The 13,360-nt window shown below is 41.7% G+C and overlaps 1 protein-coding gene and 1 long non-coding RNA gene across 3 annotated transcripts in view; one reads left to right on the top strand and one right to left on the bottom strand.

Annotated features, from left to right (window-relative positions):
• Positions 1-13,360, top strand: part of NPSR1 (neuropeptide S receptor 1) — a 96,204-nt gene that overhangs the window by 51,569 nt on the left and 31,275 nt on the right. Inside the window, exons 3-4 of one of the 2 annotated variants that reach the window (XM_045006383.1) lie at positions 7,051-7,154; positions 9,314-9,407. The exons of the other annotated variant lie outside the window; for it this stretch is intronic. Of the exons in view, the coding sequence (XP_044862318.1) occupies positions 7,051-7,154; positions 9,314-9,407 (198 nt within the window). The remainder of the gene's footprint in view (positions 1-7,050; positions 7,155-9,313; positions 9,408-13,360) is intronic. 2 annotated transcript variants of the gene reach the window in all.
• Positions 7,043-13,360, bottom strand: part of LOC123364340 — a 30,410-nt gene continuing 24,092 nt past the window's right edge. The window contains exon 3 of the long non-coding RNA XR_006577076.1: positions 7,043-7,148. This is a non-coding gene — a long non-coding RNA (uncharacterized LOC123364340). The remainder of the gene's footprint in view (positions 7,149-13,360) is intronic.

Here is a 13,360-nt window from a genome sequence, read left to right as displayed (position 1 = left end):
AGAAAATCAACTTAGTAGAAAGCCTCAGTAAAATCTAGTAGGTCACCATGTCTGGCTTAACAGGACTGTTCTCAACAATAATCAGAACTACATTTGTTACCGATAATCATATACAGTATATGAAAAAAGTGATGGCTTCATAGAAATCCACTTCCCCGTTTCCAACAGAAAAGTGCTGCAGAGTCCTCAGGGGACATGACTACACAAAGCAATGCCATTACAGATAATTAAATAATCAAGCTGTTCTGGGTGAAAGAGAGTCTGCCTCCTCTTTGTTTCCAAGATGGTGTGCTGAATTAGTTTTTAGAATGAGCTAGCCACTGGTGTCAGGCCATTTTCTCTTTGACTATTCCTTGGTTCAAGCCATCCTGCATATTGAGCCAGATATATCACATGAGCAATTCCATTGGCCATATAATAAGGTTGAATTTGACCCAGTAAGGATGACCATGCATAAGTGTATTCCCATGTTAGATTATTAATTACTAGGACTGTCAAGCGATTAAAAAAATTAATTGTGATTAATCGCCCTGTTAAACTATATTACAATACCATTTATTTAAATATTTTGCATGTTTTCTACATTTTAAAATATATTGATTTCACTTATAACACAGAATAATGCATTTATCATTTGTAAATTGCACTTTCAGGATAAAGAGATTGCACTTGAGTACTTGTATGAGGTGAATTGAAAAATACTGTTTCTTTTATCTATCATTTTTACAGTCCAAATATTTGTAATAAAAAATACTAATATAAAGTGAACAGTGTACACTTTGTATTCTGGGTTGTAATTGAAATCAATATATTTGAAAATGTAGAAAAACACCCAAAAATATTTAATAAATTTCAGTTGGTATTCTATTGTTTAGCAATGCAATTAAAACTGTGATTAATAGTGAATTTTTTTAATAGCAATTTTTTTTTGAGTTAATTGCATGAGTTAACTGTGATTAATCAACAGCCCTATTAATTACCTTCATTTGTTCTGGGTAATGGAATTGTCTCTATTTTGTTTAGTTAGTCTCAATGGCATATCTGCATTCAGAAGTGTGCACTCCTTTCATTTTTATATTCTCTTTAATCATTTCAGGAAGCTGTTCCACATGAATCTCTGTAGTCATCTTACGCATTTAGTTGCTCCATCACTCACAACTCTCTACGGCCAAATTCTGCTCTCAGTTACACTAGTGAAAATGCAAAGTAATTCCATGGAACACAATATGTAACAGAGCAGAAATGGCCTGGGGTGTCCATTATTTTCAGATTTTGCCTCACCCCTGCAATCTTTTCCAGCCATAAAAGTTCTAGCTGGATTTTCAGTGCTTTGTTTCATGTCTCCTAGAACTGACAAGATCTTTCCCACCTCCATTTTCCAAGGATTCTGTCTCTTTTTAATAAATCTCTTTTTAAAAGGTTGCATTTTGTAAAGTTTACATTTTCTTTAACGAGTTAAGCTCACTTTGGATCAGGTCCTTTAAGAACAAAAAGCCTCATACTCAGAAGGCCAACTCTTGTTTGCCAAATAATCCCACTTAAATCAAAGGAACATACCTTAGAAACCCAACCAGGATTTGGACCTTACTAACAACAGATGCTAGTTCACCCATCCCATCCCACTAAGATTTTTTATTTGTTTAGTTAATGTTGCATGGAATTTTTTTAAGCAATTAAAAAACAAAACAAAAATTCCTTTCCTCTCAATATATAGAACCACTAACCTCCTCCCCACATCACTACAATTATAGTTTCTTGATTAAAAAGGAAACATCTTGTCTGGTCTTTGTGTATATGCAGAGTCAGAGCATATTGTTATGAGTCATGGAATACTTTCAGATTCACCAATTGTAAGCAATTATTTTTCCCATCAAAAGGAGAGGAAAAAGAACTAATCTGTCTTTTTTCTCTACTTTGAGGGAAGAAACAGAAATAATATCATTATTTACAGTGTGTTTCAATTGCCTAGCAACATAGGCAGAAGGCATAAGAGATAAGATCCTCTGAAGGAGGAAAGGTAGGTGATATTGGCATTAAAAAAACATTCACAGATGTGAGTGAAAGCTGACCAGTCTGGACAGATTGCATTGTTTTGAGGAAGGAAAGGTTAGTTACATTTTGAACTTATAATACAATTAAGAGACTATTCATTGGAAGGAAGCCAACTGTTTAAATGGTGTGTGCACTGGTACCATGGTGACAAGAACCTTGACGATCAGATAGATAAATCAGATATCGTAGGCTCCTAGAGCCATACATACTGTGGATAGTACATTGATTCTGCGATCTAGCAATACAGGTAATAAAAAAGGCTTACCAAATACAAACACAGGCTTTGGCTGCCACTACCTTCTAGCAGAAATCAGCTGACTTTCAAGTTCCTGACCTTTGTGAAGCCAAGTTCTAGGAACACAAAATCCTCACTCTTCAAGGAGTCACTCTAGTAGTTGCAATAATCCAGCTTTCTATTTATTTATCAGTGACTAGGAATTTGTAGAAGCAACTTACATCTGGCTTTGGGTTCAGAATCTGTGTCACAGCTATGTGTGTTTAGTACATTCAGATTTGTTTTGGGGGAAGGAGCAGTAGGGTTTCTGGCATCTGGGAAGGAGCTGGTCACCTGTGTGCTGTGGTCAAAACAGATATAAGGGTTTCTGAAATCTAATCTCCAGAAGGCAATAAATGGGGTTTTATGTGGGAGAGTTTCTGCAGTTAGAGGAGAAGACAATACATTTAGAATCTACATATCTCTACATTTGGTTACAGGTGCTTTGAACTGAACACTGTGCATTGTATTCAGGCTCATACATTTACACTCTCTATCACACACATGCTGTACTGCACAAAGAGTCAAACAAAACTCTTTGAGAGCCTAAAAGGATAGGTGATGAGCTCAAAGAGTTCATCCATTCCCTTAGCTTGTAGAAAGAACCAATATACAGTACCCACTGGCAAACATCAAAGTGTCTGGAAGTCTGAATCTAGTCAAGAAAACACCCAAAAGTTTGGATACTCATCTGTAGATTATCTAAATCACTCCAATAACATAGCATGCTCATCCCTCCCATCTACCTGGGTGAGTGGTCTTGAGTAAACTTCCTACAGGTGTATGAGTCCAAGGCCACACACAGACAGAGTCAGAAGGTTATAGTCTCTACGTGGCAAGTTAACAAGATCCACTTGCTAAACAAACACAGTAATTGAATCCCAGCTGGTTCTGTAGCAGAGACAAGGGTGATGGGGGTTTCTTCACAAGGACTACCTTGGGAAGCACAGTTGATTTTATCCTGGGATATGTCAGCAGGAAAGAATTCATTAAAGCCTCAGGGTGAATGCTTCACATTATGTAAATATGGCACTTCCACTAATTTAAAGAGTAGCATTCACTATAAAGGCACCAAAAGAGAATCTTAACTAGACCAGAGGAGGATGGAAAACATCAAGGAGTGGGAGCAGAGATGCAAGGAAAGTGGAAATGGAGGATGAAGGACAATTAAGGCAGGGATAGAAATAATTTGAGGATTAAAAGAAAGATAAAGTCATGAATACAGTCTCATTTTATTTTTTGCACCAATAATGAGAACATTTGTATTTTAATTTCATGTATGCCTTATGTGCAGAAAAGAGAAGTCAAAAAATTAGCTAGATCCAGTTCATAGAATCCAGTTCACCAAGCAATTTCTCCAGAGAAATCTGCCCAGAGCATCTTTTTGCATGGTAGAAAGCTTCAGGAGTGATGCATCATTTTCCTTTGAAGAGTGGCTTTTATGAATGCAGTCGTAGCACTTTAAAATTAATCCTGTCCTCCAGGGAGGGACATTTAAAAAAAATACAGGAACTCAATAGTGTTTAGCAGGTTATGAGGAATAACACAGTTTTGTTGACTCTCAGTATAAAGCTTTTCATAAAATACTGAACTGCTTAGAATGTTGATTTGTTCATCTGGTAAGAGAGAAACTACCATCTTACCTTTATGAGCACTGGTGTTGGGTTACTCCAAAAACAGAGCTTGGGGCATAAATTTATCAATGAAAGTGAGCTACATGACCAGAAACAGACATAAGGACGTTAGCTTTAAGGTGACAATAGAGTTGGATGCAAAATATTTAGTCCAGGAGTGAAATCATGGCCTAATCAAAATCAATGGCAAAACTCCCTGTGATAAATGAAGGGGGAAGGAGGGAAGCTCCCTTTTATGGACATCCATCTAGACAGTTAGCTATAAAGTCCCTCTTGGTGGCTGTTCTCCACTTGCTTTACCTGTAAAGTTAAAAAAAAAACACATGTAAAAGGAAAGGAGTGGGCACCTGACCAGAAGACTCAATGGGAGGGCTAGAACTTTTTAAAACTGGGGAAAAAAAACTTCCCTTTGTCTGTGTGTTGTTGTTCTCCGGAAAGCGGAGACAGAGCAGCAATGCTGTAAGCAGCTTTAAAACTAGGTATGAAAAAGCATTAATTCATACCTCGAACCTACTTATCTGAAACTAGGATATGTAAGTAGATCAGAAATGTCTAGAAAGACGCAATTAGGTTTCATTTATTTTATTTTGTAAGGCTTGTGGACTCCTCTGTGCTAAGCCCAGTTGCTTTTGTTTTGCTTGTAACCTTTAAGCTGAACCTCAAGAGAGCATCTTGATGCTTAATCTTTGTAATTGTTTGGGTTTTTTTAAGATCTAGCAAAAAGCCTAAATTCCAAATGTATTTCCTTTCTTTTTGTTTTTAATAAATTTTACCTTTTTTAAGAATAGGATTGGATTTTTCTGTCCCTAAGAGGTTTGTGCATATGTTGTTTCATTAGCTGGTGGCAACAGGTAATTTCCTTTGTTTTCTTTCTCAGCTCTTCCCCGTGGGGGGGGTTGGGGGGGGAGGAGGGGGTGAAAGGGCTTGAGGGTACCCCACAGGAAGGAATTCCCAAGTGTTTTTTCCTGGGTTCTCAAAGGGGGGGAGGGTTGCACTTGGGTGGTGGCAGCATCTACCCATCCAAGGTCAGAGAGAAGCTGTGACCTTGGGAGTTTAATACAAGCCTGGAGTGGCTAGTATTAATTTTTAAAGTCCTTTCAGGCCCCCACCTTCTGCACTCGAAATGCCAGAGTGGGGAATTAGCCTTGACACTCCCATTCACTTAAATGGAGAGAAGGGGGATGATTTCACCCCAGATGTTTTCCTGCAGAGATATTTCTCTTTTACAGTGAAAAGGACAATAAAAGTAATGATGGATGAGCCTCAAACAATTAGGCATTTGGTTCAGTTGAGATAAATACCTGTACAACCCACACGTTATGCAAATGTGATCTTTTAGTGGTAATTTATAGAAAATGTGTGAAAGTTAGAGATGGATCAAATCCAGACTCATATGGCTGAAACAAAACAACTCTACGGAGGAAAATCCCAGTCTAGGTTTAGTACAACCAAAACCAAATCCAATTTCTGTTTGAAAACTAAGCAACTGCAATTCAAAGCCATAAAGTGGCCCAGACTTTTTGACTCACCTGGAAACATTCATAGGAATGCTTTGCAACTCACACTGAAACTATGCACTAGGTTAGGCCTACTTTGGAATTTGTAACAAAACCAGATCATCATGGTCTCATTCCTACAAGGTGCTGAGCACTCTGTCCAGGATCCAGCAAAACTCTTAAATACATGCTTAACTTTAAGCATGTGAGTAGTCATATTGAGAATCAAGCCCTGGGTGAATAATCCTTAACAGTTACCCATACATGAAACTAACATGTTATGTTTCTCTGTGTGCAAAAAGCAAGCAGTTACTTTGGGTGGGATCCATAAAAGGACTTGGGCGTTGCAATGCAGAGTGTCACAGCACCTAACTTTTAGGCACCCGGACAGAAAGGCATTCAGCTGTGTAAATTGTGTACGTGACCCAAAAATAAAATAGCCATGGGGGAAAAGCTCACCTCATACCATTTAGCCTAGTGGGCAGGGTACTCCCAAGATTCAGAAGAACCCTGGTTCACATCCCTACTCTTTCTGAGCCAGTGAAGGGATTTGAACAAGGCTCTCCCTGTCTCACTAGGCTACTGGATATTCTGATGTGGGTCTCCCTTAGTCTTTTCTATAGAAGTTGTTCCACTTTCAATAACTGAATAATTATTATTAATTGGACCAGAGGGAGTTAGATTGAGTCTATCCCCCTTCCCGCCCCCCAAACTGTTTTGTGTGAGCTCAGCTGGGGGGCTCAATCTGGTAGGCTCCCTCTGAGCATGCCTACTTATTAACCCTCCCCCCCCCGCCACCCCACGACTCAGGCAGCTAAACACCTCACAGCTTTCACGTGGTAAATAAGCACCCTGACTTTCACAATAAGCCAAAAATCAAGCTAATCCCATTTCAAAACAAGGCCAGAACAAGCCAGTCCCTAAGAACCCCAACACTCTATGTGACTAGATCCCCCCAGTGTGCAGTCTGGGACGGTGATGGACCCACTGCACACCCCTGACTCTCTCCCTCCTTGCCCCTGCTTGCTGGGAGCTGATCAAAAAAAGAAGCAACAAGCTACAAGCCAAAAACTAGCCAACAAGTAACTCACAAGCCAATTAAGCCAAAATAAGAGCCCAAATTCTGTGGTTTTTTTCACGGATTTAACAGGTCTGAAACACCTATCTTCCCCAACTAGGAATTGTTCTGGTGCTTCGGTGAGAAATAGGAGCCTGGGTGCCTAAAGTGAGGTTGCAGTGGGCATGCCCAGAGGCAGAAACATAGGTACCAAATATCAGAGAGTCTTGTGGATCTCAGTGGTGCCTCAAAATGGAACTTAGGTGCCAAATACTGTCGTGAATTGAATGGATTTTATTTTAGATTAAGAGAACAAGTTCAAAGAAGAACAGAAGGTAAGGTCTCCATTCGGTGCATTTCCAGACTAACGGTCTGCACTGAACTATTCACAAAATGGCTGGGTGTCTCAGTAGACAGATGTGTCCTTAGAGATTTAAAGGTGCAGTACAAAGTAAGTGATATAACAGTAAATACCTAAACTAACTACTGCCAAGTGTTTGTTTCCATTAATGCATCTTTCTTTATTTTTGTCTGCAGATTGTTTTACAGGATTCATAAATATACTGACTGATATAATTTGGCGCTTCACAGGTGATTTCATGGCCCCTGATCTTGTCTGCAGAGTTGTTCGCTACCTGCAGGTACAGAAACTATTCAATATTTAGTACCCACAGCTGCACACCCTGACTAGATAAGAACTCAAAGTCTTGTATCCCAATGCACTGTAACATTAAGTGCTTGTTAAATTGTTGTATAAATGCCCTTAAATCACCCCCATTCATCAAAGAAGTTAACAAAACTGGCATTTAAAGAATAAAGCATGAAAGTTTAACTGCTTATATATTAAATGGTAGATACGACAATGGAAAAAGTCATGGAGAAAATTGTAAGCAGGTGCAAATTCCATTCAAGACAATAGATTTGAATTTGCTTACACCAGAGCTGAATTTGTCCCAGCATCTTAGCCATTAAGTATATGTAGTCCCCTGTCTCCTACTCCCTAAGCATAGGAGCTTTTTAGAAGTGCCATTTAATGATTATAATGCCAGTATTTAAAAGTAATTAGTCTTCAAGGGAGATTTTGCAAAAATCAAAAATGTCAAAGAGACCCTTAATTCACCTTGATCTTCCCTGGGAGCTGGGTGCCTAACTGACATTTGTGTCTTTGAAAAGCTCTCCGTTCATGTCCCCCCGACCCAATCCCTCTCTCTTATCTCAGACCAAAAATAGCAAAACAGATTCTGATCTCACTTAACCTGTTGTAAACCCAAAGCAACGCCACAGAAATCAGTGCTGTTACTTCAAATTCACAGCGATTTAATTGGGAGCAAAAATCTGGTCCAGTTCCAGAGATTATCCTGAACAGTGAGGTTTGCATTCTCATGAGTAAGGATGTCTACTGGGTGGCAGAAGGCTCAAAAGCAATAGTTATTTATTAGCTGGCCCAACCATATCTTCTTGGTAATCCCACATGTAATTGAAGTTTGATCATGAAGAATGATGGTATTTAATAGGGCTTCTGTTTTGTGTACAAATTGCATGTCTGATTTTATGGTTGTTGGACCTTGCCAATTGCAACCAAATTTTGAGACGGGGAGAGGAAATTATAAGTGAAAGAGCTGCAAGAGTGTATGCTACTTAAATACTGTATTCATACTCATCAATCTAAAACAATTCCACACAGGGACATCCCAAATGGAATCTTAGGGACAGATTCTACCACTCAGTAACCCCTTAATCAGAAGGTAGTCTCACTGATTGATTTCAATGTGACTACTCATGGAGTAAGGTACTACTCAAAGAAACGATGGCATAATCTTGCCCTAAGTGTTTGCCAAATATCACATACTGAGAAATCCGAGGGAAGGGAAGGGAATTCACAAGCGAGTCTTATGTCCCTAAAGTGGCCTCAACCAAACTTTAGATCCTCAGAATACCTGATGAGCTGCCTACATTTCCACTGGCAAAGTCCTAAATTTCTGCCAATGGACATGCACACAACTGCCTCAGTCTTGACACCACTAGTAGTTTGGCACCTAACTTGCACCTAAACCCAAGGAGGATTCACAAAGTGGACATTGCCTTGATGGCCTGGTCCAGCAGATGTGCTCAGAAGCCAGCTTAAATAGTCACTGGAGTAAAGCCTTGAATTTGGGCTTCTCATCCCAGGTGGGAGCCCTAGCCCCTGGGTTATAGAGTCAGTCTCTCTCTCTGGCCAATGACTATTTAAGTATTTTAGATAAAGTGGCACAGCTTCAGCAGGTGAGCTTGAGAGACCTGCCCCTCACAATACCCTATAGCCTAGAGCATTCTCACACAGTGGGGATTTGAACCTGTGTCCCCTACACTGGGAGTGAGTGCTCTTGTTCTTGGGCATGGGGTGGAAGCAGCAGCGCCTCCACCTCAGATTTCTTTCCTGAGGAAGGACTGACCTGATTTAGATGCCTAACTCCACAAGAGGATCCCAAGTGAAGGGAACCACTTCATTCAGACCCAGACACAGGCAGCTAATTCCCTTTGATGGGTGGGGCTTATGCCACATCCCTCTTCTCAGCATTTCCTATTGGCAGCTTGGGCACCTATCCACTCATTGTGCTGGCTTTTGTGAATCTTTTTTAGACACCTAACTCTCCCCATGCATTGTCTAGGGAGCCTGGGTGCCCAACTCAGGGCTGAACTTTTCACATGGGGTGCCTAAAAGTTAGGCACTGCAATGCTCAGTCTAAGTTCCTCTTGTGAATTCTATCCATTGTAATTTAAATTGCTTATAAGTGTTTTTTTTCTCCCCCTTCTACCTCAGGTTGTCCTTCTGTATGCCTCAACTTACGTTCTGGTTTCACTCAGCATAGACCGTTACCATGCCATAGTTTATCCAATGAAGTTCCTTCAGGGAGGTAGGAGAAATTTTGTACCTTGCTTCTGCTCTAGATGTGGCTTTAATATCTTTATTTTGCTAAACAACTTTTCAATGAAAGCAGTGTTATCATGATTAGTGTACTAAGATCCTTTATTAATTCCTGGTCTTGGCAATATTATATTATATGGAATTAAACTATTTTAAAAAGTGTAAAGGTTTCCCATTATCTTCCAGCATTTTCAGAAAAGAATTACTATACACCATGGACAAAAAACTGTCCTTAGTGCAATTCCATTGACTACAGGCATCACAGCAGGGATTAATTTGGACCATTTAATTTAACACATAGTGTTTGAATGAGCTTTTTCAATGTAAATAGGTAAAACTGGGAAAATAAATACATTATTAAATACAGCGTGAGCTCCTCCAGTCTGTTGGCTTATTATATGAAATTATTGGGGTCGGGGGAGGTTGAGTTTTAAACATCTGTAAAGGGGTGGTTCTTTTCCATGATAAGTGACATTCAGAAGGTGTAGAGAGAGATGTTGGGAATAATTTTATTATTTTCATTAATTTTACAACACCCAAAAGCATTAAAGAATTAATCCCATATCATATCTATCTTTTTCTTTCCTTCCCTGGGGTGGGTAATATTCTTTGTCCCATGCAGAGTGTATTCTTGACAGGCTCAATCAAGTTCTCTCTGTATTTGCTATAATACCCTTGATGCAAAGAGCCACAGAATAAATTTAGCATATTGAAAAGAAGCAAGCCTATTTTTTCAAACTTGTTGCTAATGACCTATTGAGGTCCAAGTTTTGCATGCTGCCTTACTATGTCTACACTGCAATGGAAGCCTAGGCTCAGACTCAGGCTTGAGCACAAACCTCCCTTCTGTCTACACACAAATCTCTCAAACTCAGGCTCAGACCCAGGATCCTATAAGTGCACCGGGGTGGACGGTTCAAGCCAGAGTCAAGCCAAGACCCAGTGTTGAAGCCCTATTGCTTTGCAATGTAGATGCAGCCAGCCCCGCCCCCTCCCCCCCAGACTTGGGAGTTCACTAGAAGTATCCAACAATCCCATGGGCCAATTTCCTTTGTCCTCTTTCCCCCGCCCTTCCAAGAGCCATCAATTGACTCCAGGGAAAGGGAAGCAAACTGCCTCCCTTGTAGTGCAGTAGCTCAGTGAATCAGCGGGTTTAACCCTTCTATTTTTTTCTGACTGCCAAGCTACAAACACACCTTGGGAGAGCCTTCTGCATTTACAATGGACACAGATGAGAAAAAGTCCTTTGCAAAGCGTGCTGCTTCATGATCACTGGTGCATGACCAGATTTTGGTTAGTCAGTGGTATGTAGGGTGACCAGATAGCAAGTGTGAAAAATCAGGACAGAGGATAGGGCGTAATAGGTGCCTATATAAGATGTGGCAGAGCTCTGACCTTGCTCCCGTGGGTCCTGCACTTCTAGGCGGTTTATGCTAGCCTCAGTGGCTCACTGTGACCCTCCACGTAGCCCTTCTCTCTCTAGGGCCAGGATTACAGTCTACTGAGCCCTTTTCATCATAGGCCTGCAAGGAGGTTGGTGAGAGAACTCCCACAGTCTCTGTTCAGCCTCTTGTCCTGACAGGGACCTGACTTCCCCTTCCAGGAGCTGTTCCTGTAGTGGTGGGTTGTGGGGGAACCCGGGCCCACCCTCTACTCCGGGTTCCAGCCCAGGGACCTTAATGGTAGCAGTTGTTGGCAGTCAACCTTTCACTGCCAGAGTTGCTACATTTCCCTGGGCCACTTCCCCACAGCTCTCCTGCTTCTCCCTTCTTCACCCTTACCTTAGGGCTCCTTTAACAATGGTTTGAGGGTGTCTTCAGTAACCAGCCCTTCAGCCACACTTCCTCTCCTCTGGCTCCCTGACTCCCCTGCCTGACTGGAGTGAGCCCTTTTTATAGTATCAGCAGGGCCTTAATTAGAGTCAGGTGATCACATTAAATGAATGGCCTCACCTGACTCTTTACAGCTTAATTAGAGTCAGGTGTTCTCATTAGCCTGGAGCAGCCCCTGCTCTGGTCAGTCAGGGAACAGAAAACTGTTAATCCAGTAGCCAGTATATCTGCCTTCTGCTATTCTGCTGTACCCAACTGGCCTGGGTCTATCACAAAGAAAAATCTCCAAATATTGGGACTGTGCCTATAAAATCGGGACATCTGGTCACCCTACTGGTATGATGCCAGCCAAATAGTGAATTTTAGAAAGAGAATCAGGAGTGACCACATGCATACCAGCAAATAGCAAAGAAGCAGGCAGCACTGGAAATTTACCAGGCTGCTGACCACTGAAGAGAGCAGATTAAGCAACTCAAGACTGAGTACCAGAAAATCAGGGAGTAGAGCTGTACCTTTGGCAGGGGTGGCTCTAGCTTTTTTGCCTTTGGCAGCTTGCCTGCGGGAGATCCGCTGGTCCCGCGGCTTCGGTGTACTGAATTGCCGCCGAATCCGCGGGACCAGCGACCCTTCCACAGGTGCGTCGCCAAAGGCTGCCTGACTGCTGCCCTCGCAGGGTGCTGGTGCCTGGAGCTGCCGCTGACCTTGGGTACAGGCCTGTTTGATGAGTTTGACCAGGTGCTGGGCACTGTGCTGAGCATGGAGCCAGTGGGGCAGAATGACCTGGTCTGTTGGGATGGCTACCTGCTGTCCCCAGAATCCAGCATGGGATCCCGCAGGAGATGCCAAATGAGGGCAGTGAACTGATTCCACTGCTGACACTGGTCCCGGAGCCCAGTCTACAGCCCAAATGTCTACTCTGCAATTTTATAGCCCCCTTAGCCTGAGTCCCATGAGCCAGTCAGCTGACCTGGGTCACCTGCGGGGTTTACTGCAGTGTAGACATACCCAGAGTGGCTCCTTATTGACCCTTGATGAGTTTTGATATGCCTGCAAAGGTATCACTCATTTTAATCCCATCACGCAAACCTCCAGGAGGTGTGTTTAATTCAGTCCAATTTTCATATCTATATCATGTAGCAAAGTGCAACCTTAGATTAAGACCTTGCCAAGTTTATTTTTTAAAATCAACACACTGTCCAACTGTGTGGCACTACAGAAAAATCCCATAGGTACAGCTTTAGAATGCAAAAGCAGGTCCTGTGCAGATGGAAGATGTGCTGTTTTATGCACAAAATACCAAACTACAGTTTCCATGCACATCCACATTAACCTTAACCTTTTCCACGCATTGGTACTTGCCTGAAGTTTCATCCATATGACCGTGGGCACTCTCAGCCCTAGAGACAGGTGAATATTTGGTAGAGGAGATATGGATTCATATTTTCTCTCTGCCGCATTCAGAGGAGAGATTTGAATCCACATCTCCCACCTCCCGGGTGAAGATCTTAAGTTGTTCTTAAATATTCACTGGACAAAAGTGTAAGTATTTATACAAAGTAGAAGAGCTTCAATAGAGAACTGGAGAATAACCTAAAGCCTGATGCTTAGGGCACTTGCACGGGTGAGGAGATCTGAGTTCAAGCCGCTGTTCTAGAGTGGGGATTCAAACCGAGGTCTCCCACATCCCAAGCGACTGCGCTAAAGGTTACCAAGGGACATGGTCTTTGACTCTTTCCTCCTGCTACTCCCATCTCATCCCATCCCAAAGCTGGCCCTGAAAATCTTTTCCCCAGCTGAAACTAAATGGATCAAACTGACAGATGACTTCAGGTCACCCAAAACTGCATTTTTCAGTGAGTAAACTACTTGGCCTGCGCGACTCTGTGCCTCAGTTTCCCCCCTCTGTAAAAGGAAGAGACGTGTACTTAACATCCTTTGTGAAGGAGTTCAAGATCTAGTGCTAGACCAGAGACTATGGTTACTATCATCAGGCTAGGACAGGAAAATGCTTTGAAAGAGGTTGCGCTTGGCATGTCCTTTACAAAAATTAGTTTTGACAGTAAAATGAGTTTTACTCTCACTTTGCATGGGTGTTAATGACTATAGAAGG

Source organism: Mauremys mutica, chromosome 2 (genome assembly GCF_020497125.1).
Source record: "Mauremys mutica isolate MM-2020 ecotype Southern chromosome 2, ASM2049712v1, whole genome shotgun sequence".
NCBI lineage: Eukaryota > Metazoa > Chordata > Testudines > Geoemydidae > Mauremys > Mauremys mutica.
This window is presented reverse-complemented; position numbering and strand designations above follow the sequence as displayed.